Here is a 27,408-nt window from a genome sequence, read left to right as displayed (position 1 = left end):
TTTTTTAATTGTACATGTGTATTTATTTTTAAGTTTACTATGATTTGTTTTTGTTACACGTGTCACTCTATAACATTATGTCAGAGTCAGATGAAGCAGTGATAATTTATTAAGGTAGTTAATGTGGCTCTCACGTTGCAGATTTTTTGCTGAAGTGGCCCTTGCTTGAAAAGTAGTGAAGATCTCTGGTATAGATAGAACATTTTGTAGTTCTATTGACTAAGCAAAGGAGGTGCATTCCAAATAACAGGTGAAACATTTGTGGGCTATGCAGTGAGGTGAAAGCTCCTACAAGACTTTCTCCTGCGCAAATTCTGATGCATAAGAAAGATGATGGATAACTGGAATGCAGATTATAGAGTTTTCACCATATAAATAAAATGCCCATGTTTAATTGCCTTGAAATCTTTATATCAACAAAACAAGACAACACACTGATGAGTACCTTTTAAAATGTGAGCAAGTCGTAATTTCCTCTTATTATGTTTGTCAGGAAAGCCGTTGAAAATCTGCACAACCAAAATGAGGCCGAGAACCACCATAAATATGAGGAAACACAACAGGAGACTGAGCATGTGCAAGCCATTTTGCATAATAAGATTCAGCTTCTTCAGGAGGTGAGTGAAGATGTGGCACAGCCATGGACTTAATCTATGCCTTCCTTCATTTAACTCACCATTATGTGGAGTAAACCTTTTGTGAAATCAAAACATAGATGTGGAAGGCCCTTTTAGCCCATTTTCCTAGCCCAACTGTGAAAAACCTTTACATCACTTAACTTCACAATGCATTTCCAATAAAGAAGCCTTATTAAATTATTTAAAGAATGATGTGCATTTTTAGCGTAGAGATTTAAAGCACTAAACTGAGTAACCAAGTGGGAAGGCTTAGTTCTCTGCTCCATTTACTTTCCAGTCTGAGTCATGCCAAATGGTGATGCTAAAATCTGTGGTGTCTTCCCACAAGAGTAACAGACAGCCAAGGGTCATATTGGCGGAGAGGTAGGGGCAGTCTTGAGAAATCTTCTGTCTTGGGGGATATACACAGTTCTCTGCAGCCAACAGTGTGACTCCAGAAAACTGTGTTGCCTGCCCAGTGCCAGGGTTCGGGACATCTGCTCTGAGAGGGATAGGAACTTGCAGTGGGAGGGGAGGATCCAGTTGTCATGGCCCACGTAGGCACCAACAACACAGGTGTAACTAGGAGAGAGATTCTGCTTAGAGAGTATGAACAGCTAAGGGCTAAATTAAAAAGCCGAACCTCAAAGGTAATAATCTCTGGATTATTACCTGAGCCATAAACAAATTGGAGTAGGATAAGTAAGATTAGAGAGTTAAATGCGTAGCTTAAAGGTTTGTGTGGGAGAAATGTGTTTTGGTTCATGAGGCACTGGCACCAGTACTGGGGAAAGTGGGAGCTATACCTGTTGGGATGGTCTTCACCTGAACCGTGTTGAGACCAGTGTTCTGGCGAGGTGTATAACTAGGGCAGTAGAGAGGGCATTAAACCAAATAGCCGAGGTGAGGGATCAGGTGAGGGAAGGTGCGATAAATCACAGAGAGAGGACATGGCAAGAGAGCAAGGTAGCAATAAGGGAAATAATAATCAGAGCATGGCAGAAAGAGAGAAAAGGATAGAGCATACAAACTTAAGAGTGCACCAGCAAATAAGGCTAGAGGTTGTGAAAATAATAAAAAGACAGAATTAAAGGCACTCCATCTGAATGCACACAGCATTCACAAAAAGGTAGATGAATTGACAGCTTAAATGGAACAGGTATGAACTAATTGCCAAATAGGAAATGTGGCTGCAGGGTGACCAAGGCTTGGAACTGAATGTTCAAGGTGATTCAGCATTTAGGAAGGATAAAAAAGGAAGAGGAAGTGGGGTAGCACTGTTAATAAGGGTGAGATCAGTACAATAGCAAGAGAGGATCTTAGATCAGAAGAACAAGATGTAGAATTCAGTTTGGGTGAAGCTAAGTTACAGAAAGGGGCAGCAAATATGGTTAGGAGTTGTTTATAGGCCACCAAACAGGAAATTAGAGGTGCATGTAGCAAGGGTAATACAGTAATCATGACAGACTTCAATCTACATATAGACTGGGTAAATCTAATTTGTACTAATGCCGTGGAAGACAAATTCCTGGAATGTATATAAGATGGTTTTCTAGAACAGTATGTTGAGGAAACAACTAGAGAATGGGTTCTTTTAAATCTAGTATTATGCAATGAGAAGGGGCCAATTAAAAATCTTGTTGTAGTGGAGCCTCTAGGCAAGAGTGATCATAATATCATGAAATTTTACATTAAGTTTGAAAGTGATGTTGTTCAATCTGAAACTAGGGTATTAAGTCTAAACAAAGGAAACTATGGAGGTATGAGGGGCAACTTGGCTGTGGTGTATTTGGAAACTACTTTAAAAGATATGATGGTAGGCAGGAAATGGCCAGCATCTTCCAGTCGGCGAGCGGCCAACGCATAAAATGACGTGGAGTGACATCGGGCGTGTGTCCCGATGTCACCCCGCATCACTTAGATTTTCAGTTCGACAGGCGTGCAGCCGATTCGTCTGCGTGCCCGCTGAACTGTCAAAGGCTTATTGAGGCCATTAAAAAAGTAATTTAAATGATTAATGGACCTGCCCATCCAACCCTATGGTTGGCGGGCAGGCGAAGAGCCCAGGCAGCCTTCAGAAAAAACATGAAACTTTATCCACGGGCGGGATGAGGTTTCGTGAGGGTATTAAAATTTGTATAAAATGTTTAAATAAAAGAAATTGACATGCCCCAGCTCATGTGACAGTGTCATGAGGGGACACGTGAGGAATATTTTTTTTTTGCCTTTAATGAAAGCTTGAATCTTGAGCTGATCTCTCTGAGGCAGCACTTTGCCTCAGGGAGATCTGTGCGCTCTTTCGCACACATGCACGAATGAGCGCACTCCCGGCTCAGGGAATCCCCCAGCGCACTTCTGGGCGGACGTCATGTAAAATGGCACCACGCGCCTGACCGGGTGGGGGGGGCGGCGATTGGGAACCTGCCTGCTCGTGCCCACTCCCGCACAACCCCCCCCAACGGGGGGGAAATGCTGCCCATGGTTTACAACAAATTTACACTCCTTTGAGGCACTAAAGCCAGCAGGAAAAGTGATCCAACCATGGACAGGGTAGATGCAGGAAGGATGCTTCCCCTGGCTGCTGGGCCTAGAACTAGGGGACAGTCTCAGAATAAGGGGTAGGCCATTTAAGACTGAGATAAGGAGGAATTTCCTCACTCAGAGGGTGGTGAATCTTTAGAATTTGCTACCCCAGAGGGCTGTGGAGGCTCAATCATTGAGTAAATTCAAGACAGAGATCAATAGATATCTAGATATTAAAGATATCAAGGGATAATTGGGGATAGTGCAGAAAAATTTTGTTGAGATAGAAGATCAGCCATGATCTAGTTGAATGGTGGAGCAGGCTTGAGGGACCAAATGGCCTACTCCTACTCCTATTTCCTCTGTTCCCACGCATCAACAGGTTTAAGAGTAAAGAAAAATGCATGGAGATGAATTACTTGGTGTGAGTCCTCATTTAAATTTCCTGCATTTTCAATGGGAGCTGGTAAGTGGTGGGCAGGACGATGGCTTTGGCAGACTATTCATGATTGCTATCAGTGCCATATTGTGACCACTGAATGAGTCCTCATATGCAAACAACACCAACAACTTGCATTTATGTTGCACCTTTAATGTAGTAAATCTTTCCAAGGCACTTTGCAGGAGCAAAGTTTGACAGCATGATAAAGGAGACATAGGACAAGTGACCAAAGACTTAGTCAAAGAGTTAGGTTTTAGGAAGGGTCTTAAAGGAGGAGAGAGAGGTGGAAAGAATTAGGGAGGGAATTCCAGAGCTTCGTGTTTAAATGGATGAAGATACAAATGGCAATGCTGGTGCTAAAGAACTGTTGGGGGAGGGGGTGCAGAAGAGGCCAGAGTGGAAGGAGTTGTAGAATTGATTAAATTTTCAAAGATAAGAAAGAGTGAGAACATGGAGGGATTTGAACTTGAAAATGAGAATTTTAAAATCAAGGCTTTTGTATACCAGAAGCCAATGTAGGCCACCAAGCACAGGGGCAATGGGTAAATGGGACTTGATGCAAGTGAGGGTAAGGGCAGCAGAATGAGATCTGCTCACATTTACCTATGGTGAAAGATGGGAGGCCGTCTCCGATATCGGTGTGCAGCCAATAATGGGTGTGATGACAATTATGTACACCCAAAAGTTACATGCTATGCAAGTTTTGACTGGGATTAATGCATTTAAGGTTGTGAGTGCAGAAACACTTCCAGGTGAAGGTTGGGAGTATGACAACACTGTTACCTCCTGGTCTTAATGGTAAATAATTCAAGCAGTTCAACACACAGTGAGGGGAAATCACTGCAAATGACATGCTTTGTACATTGCATTCGCAGGTGTAGCTGACTTTCTTACCTTGAAAGACCTGGTAAGGTCATTAAACTTTATCCTGCACTGCATTATCATGCATGGGTTCATAGAGTTAGCAGTGGCTGTCATAACAACCTTCTTTAATTGCCGCTCAGCTGCTCCCTTTGGGAGCCTGTACCATCTTTGCCAAAAAGGGTCTTCCTTTTCTGTCTTACTTTCTCCAGCAGCACTTACACAGCTAAGAAGCTAGGGGCACTCTGCCCTCCTGCAGATCCGACAAACAGTATTTCTAAATTTAACCTCATGCTGTGCAATCTGTTTGTGTGAATGCGGGCCGATTTAAACTGTAGATACCTTTAAATCCTGTGGCAGCATGTCAATTCCTGACCCCCAGTAGCCAAGCACCAAATTACAGGTTTTCCTGTAGCCTGGCGCTCATCTTAAGTGCATTTGACACAGAAATCGTAAAAGGGTTAGCCCACTTGACAGTGGACAGACAGAAATCATGTTCCACCCTACTTGCAGTCGGGATTTCACCCGAGTGACAAATCTATGTTATCTTATCTCCAACCCCAGCTCCAATCATTCTTTTTCCAGTGGTATTATATTATGTTTTCCATCCTTGGCTCTTTTATTTCCAACATCTCTGTTGGGTATATATTCTTTAAGTCATCAATGTCAGCAAAGAGAGTGTAAAGTGGGGACACCCATTTTATGCTTGCACTGACTCTTTTACCCACATTTAGACCAAGAAAAAGTATGCCCACATGTCAATGCATCTTTTTGTGAGAGTAGCAAACAAAACAGGACACAAGATTTTACCAAATTGCTTCAAGAGGTAACAAGATTTGAAGATTTGTAAATTCAAAAATAAAACTTAAAGAAATCTAATACATTACTTACTGTTCTGGTACACACAGGAAGCCAGACTAGCCAAGAATGAAGTGGAGAAGATGAACGCTGTTGCAGAGGCCGAGAAACTACGATCCCTTGAATTGGAGAAGAAATTAAACAATTATAACTGGGAGAACCAAGAGAAGCTAAGATTATGGGAGACTAATGAAATAGCTTTAACAGAAAAGAATAGGTAAATACGGGAGACCCATTTTAATGTAATTGTTTAAAAATAAAAGCACCGGACCAACTTGTATTTGGATGGTTGATGCGAGGGCATGTTGCAGGAGTTTAAGTCACTGTTGCTTTCCTCTGAAAATGTGGATCTGTTGCTGCTGCTGCCTCTTGTAGCTACTCCTGCCAGGAGATCTGCTGTCATGGCATGTCATGCTCGCCTGTCTTGTGCCATCCTCACACATCCACTGTAGTTTGTCTGCAACCACTCTGTGACATCAGTCATCCAACTATGCCTGGGTTGACACGTCTTTCTACTGCCCTCCACTTTGCTCTCTAGAACAGATCTCTCCACCTTTTAAGCTCCAATCAACTGGCTGAAATATTAACATTTTCTTTTCTGAATGTCACTTTTTAGAGTTCGCTTTGCTCTTGCAATTTCATGTACCTTGTCATTTGTCTTATGGTCTGTGTATGCAATTTTAGCATACATCTTAGCATCCAGATTTCAAAGGCTTCTATTTTCTTCCACAGATTTTTACTTATTCCCCAGGTTTCTGAAGCATACAGGAAAGTGGATAGAATGTAGCATCCTATGAGTTTTTCCCTTGTTACAAGCTTGAGTTTTCTTGTTGTTAAAACATCCTTCATCTTCAAAAAATTAGTTCTGGCTGTCTCTATCCTTCTTCTAACTTCTGCATCACATTTACCATCTTCTGTTATTGCCCTAAATACACAGACTTATCTACTTGTTCCAGTGTGACATCATCCACTTCAATATTCACTTTAGTTTCTTCTAACCACATTGTTTTTGTCTTTTTGGTGTTTATACTCAATCCATATTCTAAACTTCTAGCTTTTACTTGATCTACAAAATTTTGTAAGGCCTCTTTTGGTTCTGCCAGTACAGCTATGTCGTTAGAGTACTGCAAGTTTATTATGTTTTTGTCTCCAATTTTTATCCCTGGAAGTTCATCTAGTCGCTGAATATTTGTTCTGCATATAGATTGAATAATTTTGGCAACAGTCCACAGCCTTGTCGTACTCATCTCTTCACTGATTGTCCCTCTTCTCACGATGCTCACTATTTGGTCCCAATATAGGCTCTGGATAAATCTCACATCTTTACTGTCAATGTGACATTTCAACAACATATCTATTAGCTTTTGGTGATAAACAGGGTTGAATGTTTTTCATAGTCCATGAAGCATCTTTAAATGTTCTTATTTACTTCTAGATATTTATTGATGATTGTTCTTAGGTTAAATATTTCCTCTCTCACTTCTATTCCAGGTCTAAATCCAGGCTGTGTTTCACCAATTTCTGCTTCAAATGTGTTATTATTTCTTTCTATAATGATTTTCAAGATTACTTTAATGAGATGACTCATTAAGTTAATAGTTCTAAAATGACTGCACTCCATTGCTTTAGGTTTCTTAGGTAACTTAACAAATAATGAATGTCTCAGCTCACTTGAAATGAATCCTTTGGTATATATTTGATCACAAATTTCTGTTATCACTTCTAATTCAGTTTCTCCAAGGGCTTTTAGATGTTCTGTTATGACTTTATCTATGCCTGAAACTTTTCCTGTACTCATCAATTTCAAAGTATTCTTTCCCTCTGACATCAGGATGTTTGGTCTGTTGTTTGCCTCTATACCTTGAGGACTTCCTCGATTTGGATCATTATACAATTCACTTATATATTCTGTCCAATTTTTTTTTGCTACTGCATCACTTTCATACAATATTTTACCACCTTTTACCAGCCGGCCGCAATGGTGGCTTTTCACACCGTATTGTCCCAAACTTGCCGCATTAATTATGATTAATTATGCTCTCATTCATCCACCACACCATCACCTCACCGCTTCATCATGCCAGGCGCCATATTTAAAATGCAGCTGCGCACACACCTCTCAGTGCTTCTAGTCCATGACTGCTGCAAAGAAGACATGGCCCCAAAAGGCAAAAAGACTGCAGCCCCTAGGTTCAATGACGCATCCCTCGAGCACCTTTTGGACGCAGTGGAGGCCCACCGTGATGTCCTCTACCTCTGCTCTGGCCACAGGATGGGCAGCAATATCACCAATCTGGCTTGAGGGGCTGTGGCACCAGTGGTCAGTGCCAATGCCTGCAAAAGAGGACAGCCACCCAGTGCCGCAAAAGCATGAATGATCTCCTCCGTTCCACCAGGGTAAGTCACTCTTCTCATCACTCTCAAATCACACACTCACAAACACATCACACATCCACAGGGCCCTCACTCATTGCCGGTTCAAGGGACATCACCATTCACTCTCTCATTGCCTTCATCCCATCCATGGGACCACTTACCACTGACACATGCCAGGCATACTTATCATCTGGCCTGACAGGCGTCCTGCTTACGATATCCCCATCTCTATTCATGCAGAACAAGCTGGCACACAACAAGTGGGAGAGGTCACAGACCGGTGGAGGAATGCCTTAAATCAAGATCCTCAAGCACTTTGAAGACAAAGCCATCCAGCCGGCCGGAGACAATCTGGACCATTCCTGTGCTGATGATGAGGTCGGTGGTGCTCAACCAAGTGAGGATCCAGTAGTGCAACATCCATCAGACAACCATGCTGTGAATGATGTGTCCTGTTTCACAGGCCACTACCATGTACTAATTATCTCTCCTTGCTTTCGCAGGCACATCTGCCAAACAGCCAACAGAGTCCATGACCCAGGGCCTCCAATAAAGCCCCAAATAAATCTCTGAAGAGGAATCTGAAGGCATGCTCCTTGAAGCCCTGTCACAGCGCTTGCCCACATCCTCCAGCAGCGCAGAGACACACACCTAATGGAACCTAGCTTTGGAACAGCCTCAAGATCACAGTCTGTTGAGCACATCGCACTTTCTGATCCACAGCAGTTAGCAGTAGAGACCTTCCCGGTGTCCAGCACTTGAGAGACTGCTGGAGGCCAGAAACTTGCTGAGTCCGAGTCAGAAGATGGGCCTCTGGACTCGGTCAAACTACAGTTGCTGGAGCTGCAAATGAAAGCTCGGTAACATCAGGAAGGGATGTCCGCTGCACTCCTCAAATTGCAAGGCACGATGGAGAAGTCCGCCCGCCTTCAGGCTGAGGTGATAACGCCGGCATGCCAACGTACCGATGTCAACACTGATAGGATAACGGCTGCCATGGAGACCTTGGTCCAGGACATCGCTCTTGCACTGTTGTGTGGGCTGACCTCCTTCGCTGACACCATAGTTGGCCTCCAACAGTGTGTATGCGAGAGGGGTGCGGGGCAGCTCCATCTCACTCCAGCTACTCCTTCTCCTCAAGGAGTCAGCCAGGGGCTCTTGGGCACCTAAAGGAAGGAGGATCAGCAGGTGTACTCCCCCCTCACCCTCCAATTGGGGGTTTTCCATCCAGGTGACTCTAGGAGTGTGCAGCCCCTCTTTTTGTGACCTCTGCAGCTCTAGTTCCACAGGCCGAGGAGGGTGCCACTGCCACAAAGCAGGACCCCGAAAGCAGGTGGAGCCCACCAAATCTCGGCCCTCCAGAGCACGCCCGCCAAAGTCATCACGCACAGGGCATAGCAGTCAGCAGGCTGCCTCCACATCTGCTATGGATGTCTGGGGAGCATCAAGATGTAACATCAGGGTTAGGAAGTTTAAGAAGATGTAGTTGCACAGCCTGGTCACGGGTGTTAATCAATTGTACATAATGTTCACTATTATCAATAAACTCCCAAGAATATCTCCCTGCCTATGGCTCCTTGCTCTGATGAGCAGTGTTCTTGTCATTCAGATGTGAAACTTTTGTGCACAAGCTAAAGGCAGGTGTCTTAGTCCAGGGCCTCTTCGCTGTGCTCTATGCGGCCTTCAGACCAAAGTGATGGTCCGCACACCCTGGACACATTAGTGATGCTTGCACCTCGATGGTGCTTGTCATTGCTGCCAGAATGTCGTGGGCAAGTGTCACAGAGTTCTCTCATTCTCTCTGTGTGCTCTCAGCGTCTTTAAGGTGGGGCTGGCCCCCATCTCTTCAGCATCTGTGACCAGTGATGCTGCGCTCCTGAAGGGGTCAGGTGCTGAAGGCGGACAAAGGATCAGATGCTTTTAAAGTTTCATGGCTGCGTCTCTATGATATGACCCTGATCACAGAGCACAAGTGAGCTGCCCTCGGCTAGACAGGAGTCAGAAATTCTCAGAGGCTATGTGAAGATCTATGGAGTGTCCTCACTGCATGTCGTCAAAATCCTCCTGCAATCAAGCGACAGTTAGGGCCTCCACTGCATCTCCATGACAGGAGCATTATCACAGAGGGTATTCGCACTGCCATAAGCCAGACTAGAGTCAAACATTCATAGGTGTAATGTGAGGATCTTATGGTATCTCCTTATTGCATGCCGTCATCATCCTCTACAAATCTAGCAGCTATGAGGGCCTCCCGAGCCCCCTGCCTCATCTGGCCAGGCGAGGGCCACCTTTGAGGACCTCCTCACCCTCATCACTGTCAATGCCCTCCTCACCGGAGGAAACCTCCAACCCCTGCATCTCCTCCTCAGCCAGCTTCTCTCCCTGTTGCAGCTCCATGTTGTAAAGGGCGCAGCAGGCCTGCGAGGGACACTCATCTGAAAGTGGATTTTAAAGAAAAAGCAGCCGATTGGTGAGTAAATCCTGGGAGCAGACTCAGAGGGAGGAGCACCGGAGCGGTGAGTATAAATCTAGCTTACCTCGGGGATTCACGGCCTTGTCTCCAGGGAGCAGACTCGGAGGGAGGAGGGGGAAAGTTTAAGAGTGGGCACATGGAGGCGTGCGTAGCCCTTGTCCCCAAAGAACCATCCCTGCAGCCTCTGTGGACCCTGGAAGACACAGGGATCTGTGACTGACTGAGAATGTAGGAGTCCCTGGAAACCATGTGTGGACCTGCAGGATGCGTATGTGGTGGTCGCACACTAGTTGTGCATTCAGCGAATGGAATTCCCTTGCGGTTGACATAGTTTACCACCTGTTGTGACAGAGATCTGAGCGTCATGTGAGTGCAGTCGATGGCACCCTGCACCTGTGGGAACCTGAGATCTGGGCAAATCCAATCGCGCATCCTGGCTCTCCTGGTCTTGGGCGAAATGCACAAAGTTGTATGCCCTCGCAAAGATGGCATCTGTGATTTCATAGATGCATTTCAGGGTGGCAGCTTGTGAGATCCCACAGAGGTGACCAGTGGAGCCCTGGCATAGAAATTGAGCAACGCTGTCACTTACATGGTCACTGGCAGTGGATGCCCTCCATGTCCCCATGGCGCCAAATCCTGCAGTAACTGGAAGATGTGACCAACCAGTTCCCTAGTCATGCGCAGCCTTCGGTGACACTGGTTGTCAGTTATCTGCAGGAATGAAAGGCAGCGTCTATAGACCCTGGGTCTAACTAGGTGCCAAACAGTGATGGCTCGCTATGGCTCTTCAGAGGCGTGTGCGTGAGCCCCAACCGCCCCTTCTTCCAGAGGGTGCTGCTCCTCCTTCTGCGCAGCCAGGCACCTCAGTTACTCTCTTTTCCATCACCTTTGCTCTCTGTAAGCCACAAGGCATACAGCTAGTTCACCAGGCTCCATGATTTTGATGTACTTCTCCTACAGGATGAAAGAGACGCATGGGTTAGCATGGGTGTACTAAGAACCTCTCTTGGTTAAATCTGAAGGCCCCTTAACACATCCTGGAGAGTGCTGGGCACCACTTGGATGGCCGGGGATTAGTGCATTGCATGGCTGCCCAAAACCCACCTTCCTCCGCCCCATTCCACCTGACCGTTTGGCAGCATCTTTGCTTATTGCACTGCATGCTGTGCTCTCAGCTCAGGCACAGGAATTCTCCTAACCCGTTCTGCAAGGCTGCACTGTTAGCTTGAACCATGGAGGAGTCTGGAATAAACCGGGTTGATGACATTGCAAGGGGCTGTGATGCCTCCACCAGTGACTGCTCCATGGCCAGTTTTAGCAAGGAGATTGTACAGATTGTGCCCAGTTGTCCAACTGTTCTGCAGCCTACTAAAAATGCTCATTAGTTTGTAGTCTGTGCCCGAGGGGTGAAAAGCTCCAGAGCACTTCGGTGGCACTTTGATACCTTTGCGTTGCTTGAGTGGGCAGATAAGCTGGTGGCCCGACTCCAGTCATATCAATGTGGCTGCGCCTGAACTGGTCTCAGCTGCAGAGGGATGGTCACTTTATAGAAGGCGTCCTTAATGCGTGGCTGCTTCCCTCACCCACCCACGCCCCACCCCCCCACCCCACACATGCTTGTGGTCTATCTTCAACTGCAGGACAGCCTTTGCCCCCTTCCCCAAAACGCGACTCAACCTTGAAGTCCAACAGGCAACCCAGGTGAGCGCTCCGCAACGTTACTGTGTACTCACCTCCGAGTTCCCCTCAAAGTGCAGCCCGCCAAGTGCACGCCTTTTGTATGCTGTTGTGAAACACGTCAACGTGCAATCACACCGAAATGGGTGGACGATCCAGTTGGGGGGTGGGGGACAAGTCCATTGGACTAGCCTTATAATGATATGCTGATGTATTACAATGAAGTTCCCAATGTCCGATGGCGGGAAACATGGCCCGCGATTGATGGGCTGCGTGGACAATCGCCAACTGGTTTCATGGAGTCATGAAAATGATTTTTGGCCTTCTCACCATATTGTCCATTCACACCACCGAACTTGCCCGATGTCAACAGGCACGGAAAATTCCGCCGTTTGTCTTTTATGCACTATTATCTGTTGTTATCCCTATCTTTCTATCTGTCAAATATTTCACCTTCTGGTGGATAACTCTCATTTTTTGATTTCTTTCCGGCTCCAATACTTCATTACACATCTTGTTATACAATTTCTCTTTAGCTTGCCTACATGCATTCTTTATTTCCCTTTCAATTTCATCAAACTCAATTGTGTTTCTCTTCTTTCCTCTTTCTATCACCATTGCTAGTACCTGTCATCCACTCCTTGTCTCTTTCTCTTTTTCTCTTTGGTAACATTTCCTTTGCAACATGTTGTATACTCTCATGTTTTTCCATTTGCCTTCTATTTTTTGTTTTGAGCCCTCTCTTTGTTCTAATTCCTCAATCCTTAGACATTCATACTTGTTTTTTTTACTTTAAGAGTAGATGCCTCTCTGATATTCTCATCCTTCAACATGTCAAGGTCTAAATGGTCACACATCTTTTTCTTTTTTGGTATTTTCAGTTTCAACTTAATTTTTGCCACAAGGACATAATGATGTTTTTTTTATCCATGCCGGGATACATATGAATGCTCTTTAGACTGTTTCTAAAACGTTGTTTCACTATCACATAATCTATTTGATTTCTACACACATCACCTGGACTTTTCCAAGTGTACCGTTATCTTTTTGGTGGCTTAAAGAAGGTGTTTGCCAGCATCAGGTCATTTTCTTGTCAAAATTGTATCAGTTCTCTCATCTTTCCTTTTTCCATCCAAGGCCATATTGACTGACATGAATTCCTGATGTTCCTTCACCAATTTTAGCATTTAAGTTGCTCTTTACAATTATCACATCAATTGATTTAACTTGATAATAACACTTCAAGATGTCATCATAAAATGTCTCTATTTCCTGCTCACTGTGATCTTGTGTATGACAACCAGATCAGAAGGCTTTCCTTCAATCTTGATCATGGTCACTCTTTGTGAGATTAGCCAGTAACCTTGATCTGATCTCTTTTACTAGGATTCCTATCCCATTCCAATGTTTCTCACCTCCCGAGAAGTAAAGCACATAATTCTTCTTTTCCATCTGGGCAGATTCCAACCATCTTACTTCTGTAGCTGAATACATCTAAAACAAGTTAATAAAAATTTCCACTTGGAATATTCATTTTCATTCATTTTATTGTGACTTGAATGTGTATTCAAGGTCTGTGCTGAAAGAACGGTGTGTTTTTAGGTGTCCATTGCTTCAGGTGTGATGTTAAAACAAAGTCAACTTTACTTGTTCTAATGAACCTTAAGAATCCAATCACACTATTCAAAGGAGGGCACGGTGTTCTCTTCGAGCAAGGGCCAACACTTAACTCTCAATATATAAACACCTAAAAAAAAACTGCATTGTAAGCTCGTTGCCACTTCTGGGATGTGAGTGATCTTGAAATGGATGTTACGGTTGCAATCACTAGAAAAATATTTTAAGACATTTCAATGTGATAATGCATTGCATAATTTCAAGTATTCTATTTTTATTGTTATGCAAATATATTCCAGCAATTTAACTAATACCATACAATATAGTCTGTAAGAAGCTATCACAGAACTTGTACATGTTGTTTTGCAGCTGCAATTTTGACAATATTCTGAAAAATTTGAAAGTCAAGCCAGTCTTTCTTGTATATATCTTAAGCAACCGATGCTAGTGGTCAATTGCAATATTGTTGAGTTTAAGTGTTGAAACATCAACAGCTCCTTGTTTTTGCTTATCAGTATTTAATTTTCATAATTCTGCCCCAAGGTCCTGCTGATGGTGGCACATCTCAATGGTGCTACACTATTAGATCTACTGGACTTCTCATAGAGTCACAGTGCAACGGCACTATGCTGCTAGTTCTAATGGTTGCCCCATGATGATTTGTCTCCCAGTGATACAGTTAAAAAGTGTTTTACTGCTGGAGCTTGTAAGGTATTTTAAAGGCAATGCCACTTAACAGAAGTGAATGCAGTATTCCACCACTAAGTTAATGGAGTCACCTTGCAGTCAATATTTTTATGTACAGTATTAAGATTAAATGGCCATATTTTTTCATTTAGGATTTTCAAACTGATGTGAATATCATTTGTCGTCTTCCAGAATTATAGATCAGCTGACCCAAGCACTAAGAACCAAAGATCTTCAGATAGGTCAGTTAAATAAGGAAAACCAGAAAGTGATGGATAATCATGTCGGAGGTCTAGAATATCGTGTGGAAGAGCTCACTGACACGCTGCGGCAGAAAGAAAATGAAGTTGAAGTAAGTGCTTGTTTAAAACTGTTAGCGTAAAAGTCAATGTGCTTGACTGCCATCTACTGAGTCTTAATCTCATCCTCATGTCAATTGTGGAAATCACTATAAAATATTCAATTGGATTTAAAATATGTGCATTCACACTACACAATTCTGATTGGTTGGTGCTTATATGGAGTAAATTTTATAATTTATTACTCCTGGTCCTGAATTTTATGCAATGGGAGCGAACATCAAAAATTCAGACATGGCGATTCATACATCCAATTCACAGTCCACTTAATTTGCTGCCCATTAATTTTAATGCATGGATAATCTTGCAAGCCACAATGTGGTCACTGACCTCTGTACCTGAATTCTTGATGTGATAGAAAATTATGCCTGAATAGAGCACACTGACTTTCATTTAGTCACATGATAATGAGAGCTCTGTGTCCAAGATAGGAATGCAACTTTAAGTAGTTGTATAAAATGCAATATAGCTTTTAGAAATTATTGGCCTTAATTGCTTTTAATTAGGAATGACACCAGCCTATAAGAACAAAAGGCAAGGAAATGGTTCACTTGGAGAGGGGAAACAATTCAGCGGGAAAAGAGGTATTTGGGAAAGTGATAATTATCACTGACTTGTTCAGTGCTGCAAGTAAAGACACCACGAAGATGAATAAACCTCACTTGTTTCAAGATCTAGTCTGCATGTCTAATTGCCACAGGGTCCTTGGCCTGCTTCAGCATGGTGCATGTAATGTTAGGAATGGAATTTAGGCACTCTGTGAAAGGCTGAGATCAACAATATTTTTTTGGCTGGGTGCTATTATAAAGAAATGTTAGTGCTTTATATTTTCTGTGAGGAGTATCAATTAGTAGGACATAACCCTAATCTCTATGTTCTGTTAGCCCAGCACCCCTCTCAAACCCCTCCAAACTGTAATCAATACACCCTTTGAATGAATTGCTACAGACCTAGTGGAGTCTTTGCAAAGTTTGTCAAGGGATAGTCAATATGTGACCAGTTGTCTAGAGGCTATTACCTGATGAAACATTCATCCAAAAACATTATCATTAAATTGGTAAAGCTTTTCCAGGGTTAAAATTCCAAAAGATACTTAGAAAGGTTAGGAAACTTTGTTTCTCTGCAAACTAATGAAAGGTCTACGTTTGTTGTTTAAGATTTTATGAACCGCAGTATATTATCCCCCAACAGATGAGTTGTTAGAGCATTTCAATAAAACTTTGGAAAAATATATTAGAGCAAGTAGTGGACTAAGATGCCTTGTAGTGTTGCAATTTGAGAAGTTCCACAGGGTTTTCACTTTGAGCTTCTGCATAGGAGACAACTTCATGGACTTCTAGATACTTTTAGAGAAGAATGTAACAGAATAGCCCATCTTGAAATGTGGTGGAACACATCCTGAAAATGTGGGAAAGGATGGAAACAATCACTCCTATATCAAGGGAACATCTATAAAAGGCCCAAGAAAAGCAATGGGTCTATTGCAATAAGCAGGTCAGGGTGAGGTCGTCACATGAAGGTGCAGCTGGAGACTAAGTGCTTAAATCCAGGAAGTGAAGGAGTTTTAAGGATTGATCTCTTTCTAAAATCTAGTCAAGTTTGTATTTAGCTTAACTGTAACAGTAAATTGTAGTTTCTTTCAGTTTTAGTCAGCAATAAACTAGGTCCCTGCCTAGACACACCTGCAGGGTAGTTAATTAGATAACTAGTTTGAAACAGTTCCCTATTCAGCAGTGACTGACTCATCTCATTGGAACTTAAGGCCTGGAATTTTGCTCAGGTCAGGTGTGCAGAGTCAGGACTTTTGCAGCTCTGCAAACCTGACCCTGGAGAAGGTGCCTTGGAAGGTCAGATTTTCGTTCCGGGGTGGCGGGGTTCTCTGGGAGTCAGGCCCACTACCCCCCTGAATGACTATGGAGGCTATGGGTCTGAAGGTGGGCTGGGCAGAAGGCATTCGTGGCCAAGATGTTAAAAAAAGCAATAAAACAAAAAAAAGCCCTCCAACCCTCACCCCTCACAACCCCTCACTCCCACACAGTCTCCATGCCAACCCATGTCACCTCGTGCCCTCCATAGCCCCTCATACAATCCATGCCAAACTATGCCTCTCTACCTACCCCCAATCCCTCATATCCTCCATGCCAACATGTACTCTATCCACCCCCATGGACACTCATACACTCCATACCAACATATGCCCCCCTATCCATTACCCATGGTCCCTCATACCCTCCATGCCAGCCTATGCCCCTCCACCCATGACTCCATAACTCTCATACCCTCGATGCCAACCTATGCTCTTCTTCCCACCCCCATGGCCCTTTATAGCCCCTATGCCAACTTGGTGCTAACACATGCTCCCCACCCATCACTCTTTGCCTTACACCTACCATGCCAACTCACCCAGTATAAAACATGGGCAGACCTCAGGACCCATGCTGACATAAAATAAAATAAAGTTCTAAGTTATTTTTTAAATAAGCATGCTGGTTCACAAAAACCCATTCACTACATTTACATTCCTTCAACTACATCCATATAAAAACAAACATTTCATTCAAGTACTTAATCCTATATAAAAATAAACATTTCATTAAAGGGCTTAATTCCTTATAAAATAAAATGGAATTCATAGTCCCACTTCAAAGAGTCTATAATCAATTGAAGCTGTCAATCAAACTGTGAAATAGAAGGCACCATACTGTGATAATGGAGAGGTGTGAAATCAGTCATGCAGCATTAATCCAGTAATTGTAGCCACCAGGCTTATGTCAACTAACAAATGAAATAGCTAGCAATGCTTTTTTTAAACACATCAGACATTTTTTTCAAAGATTTAAAGGGCAGTAGTTTTATATGCCTTGGATAGCTTGACAATTACCTTTGATTGTTTATTTTGACACTTTTGACAGTTCATTTTGTCATTTTTGACAGTTGCTTCTGACGGTTCATTTTGAGACTATTGACAGTTCCAATGAGCCTGACAGATAATGGGGAGAATTTTCTCCCCATCAGGGGGGCGCTGAGTGGGAGCAGGGGCAGGCAGGCATGCAGCCAGTTGGCGCCCACGATCGGCTGTGTGCCGCCATTTTACGTGGGCAAGCCAATTAAGGCCTGCGCAACATGACGCGCACCCAGAAGCACTGAGTGCTCCCTGTGTGGGCGAGGGGAAAAGGGAAAGTTGGGGCCTGGAGCTGCCTCAGGGAGACTAATTTAGGTATGAAAAATTGAAATAAAGGAAAAAAAATTAATCAGACACGTCCCCTCATGTGACAGTGTCACAAGAGCTGGGACATGTCACTGAATTTTAATAAACATTTTTATTAAATTTATAAACCCTTTATGAAACCTAACTCTGCCTGTGGATGAGGTTCCATGAAAAATGCGAAGGCCGCCTGGGCTCTTCGCCTGCCCGCCAACCTTAAGGTTGGATGGGCAGCCCTGTTAATCATTTCAATTACTATTTAAATGGCCTTAATAGGCCTTGGACAATTCGGCGGGTGCGCAGCCGACTCTGGTGCATGACCACCGAACTGAAGATCAGAATGACACGCAGTGACGACGGGACGCACGCCCGATGTCACCGCGTGTCATTTTACGCATCGGCAAGCGGGGCCCGCCCCCGCACGCCAACCAGAAGATTTTATGCAGTATTTACACACATTCATGTTTAATTTTAACAACCCCAAAGGGCACCTTACCTCCCCCAAGGCACACCTGACCTTCCACAAAGGTATCCCAGGACCATATCAAAAATGGTCCGACCTCTTCAAAAGGGTATGCCCTATCTCTCCAAAGGACTCCACAAAGTTCAGACCTGTCCTACCAGGTCTAACCTGTGCATGTTGTTTTTCACACACCTGGGTCACCAAAATTAGACATGAGTGGAGGCAGTTGCCTCTGTGAAACGCGCTTGCGCAAATCCCAACCCGGTCCCATTCCCACCCCCACAAATACCGGGAGTTTAGCAAACGCATGAAGTAAGTAGCATGAAAGTGCAGCTGAAGACTGGGTGAAGTGAGACCGAATGCTTAAATCCAGGAATTTGGTAAATGGCAGAGGAGCTGCTGTTCTGGCCTTTTACAAAAAAAGAGGTGGTTCAAGAGAGGGAGCTGGGGACAATGAGATTTGAGAGCTGAAGTCCAGAGGCATCAATAGGTGTGCATGTAGATAATTGGTGAATTTTATTTATTTTTCCCTCTAAACTGGGGCAGTAGTTTAAACTGATACTGGGGAGATTTAGGTATTATATAAAATTTAGAGTGTAACTAGTTAAATTCCATAATATAACAATGGATAGTCATTCAGTGATATTCTAAACTTGAAACATAAGTAGTTAAGTACAAAAAAAAATCAAGCTCGCAGGGCAGATGATGTGTCGCAGCTAAAGCATGTGGATACCTGTGTGATCTATGGCAAACACATCTGCAGTAAGTATCTGCAGCTCAAGAAGCTTTGCCCCTGAGTTGATGTGCTGGGGTCCAAGCTTTAGACATTGCACTGCATTGAGGGGTGTGGGAGCGAGAGTTACCTGGACAGTTTGTTCCAGGAGGCAGTCACACCCCTTAGGCTAGGTACTTTAGACTTGGTTTGTGGTCAGGGACAGGAGGGTGTGACTGTAAGGGAGGCAGGTTTAGGGATCCAAAAGGTAGCAATTTAACAGCCTCAGCCCATGCAATTGTTCCATAGGTTTGAGGTTTTAGCAGCTTGTGTTGACGAGAGCAGGAACTGCAGGGAGGATGAACAAACTGACAACAACACTATAATGCAGGTGGCCATTTAAGTTCGGGGTGCAAAAAGAAATGTAGTAGTCGTAGGGGACAGTATAGCTAGGGGGATAGACTGTTACCCGCAGCTGAGAGTGAGAATCTTGAAAGCTATGTTTTCTGCCTGGTGCAAGGGTTATGGACATTTCCTCAGGGTTGGAGAGGATCTTGGAGTAGAAGGGGAAGGATCCAGTTGTTGTGGTCCACATGGATGCCAATGTCATAGGCAGGACTAAGAAAGAGGTTCTGCTCAGGGAGTATGAGCAGTTCGGGACTAAATTAAAAAGCAGAACCAGAAAGGTAATAATCTCTGGATTGCTACCTGAGCCATGAGCAAATTGGCATCGGGTAAATAAGATCAGAGAGTTGAATTCATGGCTGAAAAATTGTGTGGGAGAAATGGGTTTCAATTCATGGGCACTGGCACCAGTATTGGGAAAAGAGGGCACTGTGCTGTGGGAATGGCCTTCACCTGAATTGTGCACTGGCAAATCATCTAATGAGGGGTTTTAAACCAGGCTTGTCCAACCCACGGCCCGCAGGCAGGATTGTGGCTCCCGGATCCACTGTCCAAAATGCCAGTAAGACAGGAAAGTGGAGTTGAAGATTCGGTAGAGGACTGCTCCGCCAGTCACAGGCCTATCAGCAGCAAATTTGGGAGAGAAACAGTCGCTGATTGGATGAGCAGCAATTCCCAGTGGCAGTAAGTGTGCTGGGGAGAGAGGGGATTTCAGGGGGGAAAGAAAAGAGAGAATTTGCTGTGGGTCCCGTGAAGAGAAGGTGCTGCGGGGCCCAGGGAGAGATGGGCTGCAGGGCCAAGGAGGTGGGGGGAGAGGCCGTGGAGCCCAGTTTGGGGGTGAAGGGAGTCACTGCTGGGGGTGTCTGTGAGAGAGAGAGTGTGTGTGTGTTTGTGTGTGAGACAGAGGGAGAGAGTCAGTGAGTTAGTGTGTGAGAGAGAGTGAGTGTGTATATCTGAGAGGGGGAGAGAAACAGTGTGTGTGAGTGTGTGTGTATGAGAGAGAGAGAGGGGGATAGTGAGTGTGTGTGGGAGGGAGAGATTGTGTGTGTGTGTGCATGTGTGAGAGAGAAAGAGAAGGAGAGAGACCGTGTGTGTGTGCGTGCATTTGTGTGTGTACGTGTGCATGTGAGAGAGAGAGAGGAGAGAGAGCGCGTGTGTGTGTATGTGTGTATGAGAGAGAAAGAGAGAGAGAGAGGCAGTGAATGTGTGTCTGGCTCACTCCCAGTCTCAGGAGTCTTGGTCACCCTCATTCCCACACACCAACTCTCACCCGCTCTCTCAGTGGGTGAAGGTGAGTGAGGAAGCACCCCAAGGAGTGAGCTGGACACACACACTCTCAACTTCTTACACTCTAATGGTCATTTTTATTAGTTAACCTGTTTTAAATTATCAATTTATTGCTTTGATATTGCTTTATTTTTGCTTAGCAAGTTGTTTCTTTTCTTCACACTCAACCTTTTTCTTTGAAATTCATGTATCTAACCTGCTCATCAACCCCTTGGAAATGTGGGTCCCCACACAAAAAATGTTGGATGAGCTTGCTTTAAACCTAAATAGTTTGGCAGGGAGGAGGGAGAGAGTTCATGTGAGAGGAGATTTGGAAAATTAAAGAGAAGGACTAGGCAATAGTGCAGGGTAGCAATGCAGATAAAGATAATCTGAGCATTACAGGAAGGGGCGGAGCATACAAACATAAACATGCACCAGCAAATAAACGTCAGAGCACAGACAAATTGTAAAAATAAAGAATTAAAGTCTCATTATCTGAATGCATACAGCATTTATAACAAATGGATGAATTGCTAACACAAATAGAAATAAATGAGTATGATATAATATCCATTAAAGAGACATGGATACAAAGCGTCCACGGCTAGATTCTGGATATTCACGGGTATTTCACATTTCAGAAGGACAGGAAGAAAGGAAAAGGAGGTAGGATTGCTCTGTTAATCAAGGATGAGATCAGTACAGTAGTATGAAATGATCTTGGTTCGGAAGATCAAGATGTGGAATCAGTTTGGGTGGAAATAAGAAATAGCAAAGGAAAGAAGTCAATGGTGGGAGTGGTTTATCAGCTCCCCTGACCGTAACTACATTGTAGGACAGAATATAAATCAAGGAATAATGGTAGCTTTTAAGGATATACAGAAGTAAACATGAGAGTTCATAGAGTGTATTCGGGACAAGTTCTTAGAACAATACATTCTGGAACTAACCAGAGAGCCAACTATTTTAGACCTGGTAATGTGTAATGAGACAGGATTAATAAATTACCTCATAGTAAAGGATCCTCTAGGTAAGAATGATCATGACATTCACATTTCACATTCAATTTGAGGGTGAGAAATTTGGGTCTGAAACTGGTGCCGTAAAATTAAATTAGGGCAATTACAAGGGTATGAAGACAGAGTTGGCGAAAGTAGAATGGGAAAACAGGTTAAGCTTTGGCAGACATTTAAGGAGAGATTTCATAATTCTCAACAAAGATATATTCCATTGAGAAAGAAAGACTGTATGATAAGGATACACCATTTGTGGCAAACTAAGGAAGTTAAGAATGGTATTAAATTGAAAGAAAAGATGTATAATACTGGAAAGTTTAGTGATAGGCCAGAAGATTGGGAAAATTTGTTACACTCGTGTCTTTTGCCCCTGTGACCCTACAAAAACAATGGACATTTTTACATTTTAAAGAAGCATAGAATGTGGACAATTTACTTTGACAAAATGGACTTTGGAGGACCAGGTGACCTTTTTGTGCTTTCTATACAGACAGGGACTAACTCATGCCTGGACATGTCTCTGGAAAGTCATTAAAGTAAAGATGATCTTTTGGGGGACCTTCCATTAAAGAAACACCAGAATGCAACATATCACTCGTGGAGTTAACAACTACTATTGTCTGGATGTTTAGAGAAACTGAAATACAATGGTCACCCTGGACTTGGTGTCTGCAAGCTTGAAACTCCACAAAGTTGGATGTGAAGAAGGTGCAAATGGCTATCATTCATTCCCCATTGTGTGATGATGGCTAATACCATCGAATCATTTATGTAGATAACTGGAGTATTGATTATGTGGTCACAAGACAGAAACTGGCTTGAAATAGCAGTTATCTTAACATTCCAAGAATAGCCCAAAGCAGGCTGTCTGCACAAAGACCACAGAAAAAGGAAGAACCCTGCCTCAAAAAGCCCTCTCAGGCAGAGAAGTGGGGCAAATTCATTTTACCTGCAGAAATAGATATCTTCACTGACCACAACATTAACTGGAAAAGTAAAAAAATTCCATCCTCCTTTGTCTTCAGTGAACTAAGAGAGAATCCTTCAGGCCTGCAACATTTCAACTTCCATCTTAAGGACTGATAATTGGAGTGACTTTTTTTGACCCCTTAAGTAATCTAAGTGCACATTATATCTTTAGAAATCATGGGCTGAATTTTGCCCTCGTTGGGCAGGCGCGGTGGGTGGGCCCAGGAGCGGTCACGAAGCCGACTGCCACCGACGATCAGGCTCTGACCGCAATTTCACACTGGCTGGCCAATTAACAACCAGCCAGTGTGAAACGTGCCCTGCAACGGGGTGAGGGAGGGTGGGGTGGGGGGGGGGGGTGGGGTGCGGGAGGAGCGTGACCATGGAAGCTCACGGATGCATGCAGTAAAAGTTCCCTGAGGCACAGAGCTGCCGCCGGAGGCTAAAGATTTTTAACAATCAAAATAAAGATATTAAAAATGTTGAAAACATGCCCCTCATGTGACTGTCACATGAGCAGGGACATGTTAAATATGAGCGTTAAAAGGTTTTATTTTTTTCTAATCACTGGTCGAAACCTCATTCCACCCATGGTTGAGGTTACACCAAAAATGAAAAAGCCACCTGGCCTTTTCGCTTGTCTGCCAATCGAACGGTTGGACAGGCAGCAAAAAATTCCAGTCAATTAATTGATTAAGGGCCTTAATAGGCCGCTTAATTGTCGGCGGGTGCGCTGCCAACTCCTGTGTGCGCCTACCGAGTGAAATATTGCGCGAGTGCACAATGATGTCGGGATGCTCACCCGACATCATCGCGCATCATTTTACGCTCGTTCGGGTCGGGCATACACCCGCCCCATGAGAGAAAAATCCTGCCCCATCTTTTCATGTGTGTGTGTCTTAAGCAAGCAGGTGCAGCAGGTGGTAAAGAAGGCAAATGGTATGTTGGCCATCATAGCAAGAGGATTCGTGTACAGGAGCAGGGATGTCTTGCTGTAATTATACAGGGCCTTGGTGAGACCACACTTGGAATATTGTGTGCAGTTTTGTTCTCCTTATCTGAGGAAGGATGGTCTTGCCATAGAGGGAGTGCAGCGAAGGTTTACCAGACTGACTCCTGGGATGGCGGGACTGACATAAAAGGAGAGATTGAGTCGGTTAGGATTATATTCGCTGGAGTTCAGAAGAATGAGAGGGGATCTCATAGAAATCTATAAAATCCTAACAGGACTAGACAGGGCGGGTGCAGGAAGGATATTCCCAATGGTGGGGGAGTCCAAAACTAAGGGTCACAGTCTGAGGATACGGGGTAGACCATTTAGGACTGAGATGAGGAGAAATTTCTTCACCCAGAGAGTGGTGAGCCTGTGGAATTCACTACCACAGAAAGTAGTTGAGGCCAAAACATTGTATGTTTTCAAGAAGTAGTGAATACAGCTCTTGGGGTGAAAGGGATCAAAGGGTATGGGGAGAAAGCGGGAGCAGGCTATTGAGTTGGAGGATCAGCCATGATCATAATAAATGGCAGAGCAGGCTTGAAGGGCCGAATGGCCTACACCTGCTCCTATTTTCTATGGCAAGGATTTTCCTCTCAGCGATTTGGGGGTGGGGCCCGCTCGCCGAGGGGAAACTGACACGGGATGATGTCGGGAGGAATCCCCGATGTCATCCCGGTCCCTTTAAATTTTTAGGGATTGAGGCCATTGACAGGCTCATTAAGGTAATTAAAGACCTGCCCGTCTTAAGGCTGGCGGGCAGGTCAGGAGCCCCAGCGGACTCCAGATTATTCATGGCGCGATGAAGTTTCATGTCCGTTTTTTAAGCATTTAATAAATTTTATGTGTTTATTATTAACATGTCCCATCTCATGTGACATTGTCACATGAGGGGGACATGTTAATAATTTCAAAATTTATCTATTTTTAGACTTTACTTACCTGTCACGAATCTCCCTGAGACAGGACTTTGCCTGTGCTCTTTTGCGCGCACTTTGACAGATAGGGAATCCCTGCCCCACCCCCCACCCCCCCCACACCCGCCCCCGCACAGGAAGCGCATAGCTCTTCCTGTCGGGCAAGCCGCTGGGCGGGCCTTAATTGGCCCGCCCACCCAAAATGGCGGCGAGCCCCGTTTCAGTGGCAGGGGTTGGCTGTCCACCCGCTGCCGAGCCGGTGGGGCCCACACGCCATCCGAGGGCAAAATTCTGCCCTATGTTTCTGTGTTTCTATGTGTGTATGAGGAATGGGTGCCTCTTGTGATTACATTTTGGGTGTTGTGAAAAATATATGTTCATCCTTATCTCTCCCCTGTCGGTAACAATTTTTAGAAACCAACAAAGAATAACTTATAAAAACAATAGAGGGAGAAATTGGAGTATAAGAGAAACTGGTAAGAAATATAAAAACAGATAGTTAAATCTTCTAAAGTATATAAAAAGGAAAAGAGTAGCTGAAGCAAGCATTGGCCCACCCCTGTACACTGACGGCAATATTCTTCCCATAGAGTCATTATAGCACAGAAGGAAACCATTTGGCCCATCCAGTCCAAGCCAGCTCTCTTTAGAACAATCCAGTCAGTCCTATTCTCCCGCTCTGTCTCTGTAGCCCTGCAAGTTTATTTCCCTGAAGTGCCAATTTAATTTCCTTTTGAAAGCAATGAACGTCTCTGCTTTCACCAAGCTTGTAGGCAATGAGTTCCTTGTCATTACCACTTCCTGCATAAAACAGTTCTTCCTCACATCACCACATCTCTTGCTCAAAACCTTAAATCTGCCTCCCCTAGCCTTTGTACCATCAACTAATGGGAACAGATTTTCTTTGTCTACCTTATCTAAACCTGTCATAATCTTGTACATCTCCATCAGGCCTCCTATAAATCTACTTTGCTCCAAGGATACCAACCCCAGCATTCCAACCTAACCTTGCAACTAAAATCCCTCATCCCTGGAATCATTCTGCTAAATCTCCTCTGCACCCTCTCATGGACCCTCACAGACCTTCCTAAAGTGTTTGCAATACTCTAGTTGTAATCCAGTCAGAGCCTGAGAAAGCATATCTTTCCACTTTTGTATTCAGACTTCTATTTATGAAGCTCAACATCCCATATGCTTTGCTAACTACTCTCTCAATATGCCCTACACATTCCAAAATCTATGCACATGTATCCCCAGATCTCCTCTGTCCCTGCACACTCTTTAAACTGTACCATTAAGTCTATATTTCTTCTCTCTATCCCTTCTGCCAAAATGCATCACCTCACACTTCTTTGTATTGAATTTCACCTGCCACATGTCTGCTAGTGTATCTGTCCTGTTGCAGTTACTTGTTATCATCCTCACTGGAATCTGGGCCTGCATCAGCTTGATACAGACAACTGATGTACATCTTGACTTTGTGTGAGAGTGTAAAACAGGTGAGTTGGCAGCTCTGTTTTATATTTTCCCAACCTTCTTTATTGCCATTGAAGTGACTATCGCACAAAGTCAAAAATTACCCCACTTGCCTTCATGAATAGAATATGCTAATCTCCAAGCTTCAGTTCTTGCTTTGCATTCCCATTAGGCAGAGCTCTATGATAGATGCACTAATGGAGTAAATGACATGATAATTTCTATGTTACCAAATCTACAACGCATTGCTCAATAAACCTCTCCTTAAACTTATGACAGGAAGTGCCAGTTGAGAATAATCATGTAAAATATTACTCAGTGTCTTTGTTGTCGGATGTTCACTATATTTTGTGGTAACAATCAGGAAAAAATGTGCAGGATTTCTTTTATTATGTCTCATCGTTTAGTTTTACTCTGTTTCTCATTACTTTGCCAGTTCCACGTGGAATAGGGCACATCAGTTCCCGTTACAAGCTTCTCCAAGACCAGCCACTCTTGGATGAAGTGAGACATTCTCTCCCTCTCAGACGGGTAATTCGGCTCTGTTTGATATGCTGTACAGTAACAGGCTGAAAACTGGTGGCACTCACACGCAGGGCTTTAAGTACAGGGAAACTGCTGCAGTCTGATACCCTTTCTCCCTGATGATCAGACGATGACACCATAACAACCTCCATGTGCTCTGCTCAACCTGATTTTTTTTTTTATTGTTATTATTTGGCACAAATCTCCATAAGCTTGGTGGAGGCCAATGCAGAAAGCTTCCACAAAGCTCAATATGTATAGACGCATAGAGCTGGCTCTGTATGTTTAGCACCACAGCACAAGAGGCCAGCTAATCCAGCAGCAATTCACAAGAAACCCTGTAGGTTACAGCACCTCAAGTGCATATCCAAGTGTTTTATTTTAAATGCAATAAGGGTTTCTGCCTCTACCACCCTTTCAGGCATTTAGTTCCAGAACCCCACCACCCTCTGGGTGAAAAACATTCTCCTCAACACCCCACCAATCTTTCTGCTATGTTTTTAAAATCTATGTCCTTTGGTTATTGACCTCACTGTTTACGGAAATAGATTTTTCCTAACCACTCTATCTAGGCTCCACAAAATTTTGTACATCTCAATTGAATCTCCCCTCAACCTCCCTTGTTCCAAGAAAACAACTACGGCCTATCCTCATAGCTAAAATTCTCCATTCCTGGCAACATCCTCATAAACGTCCTCTGCACCATCTCTAGTAAATCACATCCTTCTTCTAATGTAGTGACCAGAACCATACACAGTAATCTAGCCATGACCAAACTAGTGCTTCATACAGTTTTAGCATAACCTCCCTGCTCTTATTTCTATGCCTTGGCTACCAAAGGAAAGTATCCCATATGCCTCCTTAACCACCATATTTACCTGTCCTATGTGACATGTAAATAAACATTTATCCTTTCTTTTGAGTTAAATTTACCAGAAAGCTTGTTCATGCCTATTCTTTAAAG

The 27,408-nt window shown here is 43.8% G+C and overlaps 1 protein-coding gene across 1 annotated transcript in view; it reads left to right on the top strand.

Moving 5' to 3' along the window:
- Window positions 1-27,408, top strand: part of pde4dip (phosphodiesterase 4D interacting protein) — a 545,686-nt gene that overhangs the window by 328,673 nt on the left and 189,605 nt on the right. The window contains exons 6-8 of the mRNA XM_078561344.1: window positions 494-617; window positions 5,352-5,518; window positions 14,327-14,486. Of these exons, the coding sequence (XP_078417470.1) occupies window positions 494-617; window positions 5,352-5,518; window positions 14,327-14,486 (451 nt within the window). The remainder of the gene's footprint in view (window positions 1-493; window positions 618-5,351; window positions 5,519-14,326; window positions 14,487-27,408) is intronic.

This window comes from Cetorhinus maximus, chromosome 17 (assembly GCF_964194155.1).
Source record: "Cetorhinus maximus chromosome 17, sCetMax3.hap1.1, whole genome shotgun sequence".
Lineage (NCBI taxonomy): Eukaryota > Metazoa > Chordata > Chondrichthyes > Lamniformes > Cetorhinidae > Cetorhinus > Cetorhinus maximus.
The sequence above is the reverse complement of the archived record's forward strand: the minus strand, read 5'-3'. Positions and strand labels throughout refer to the sequence as shown.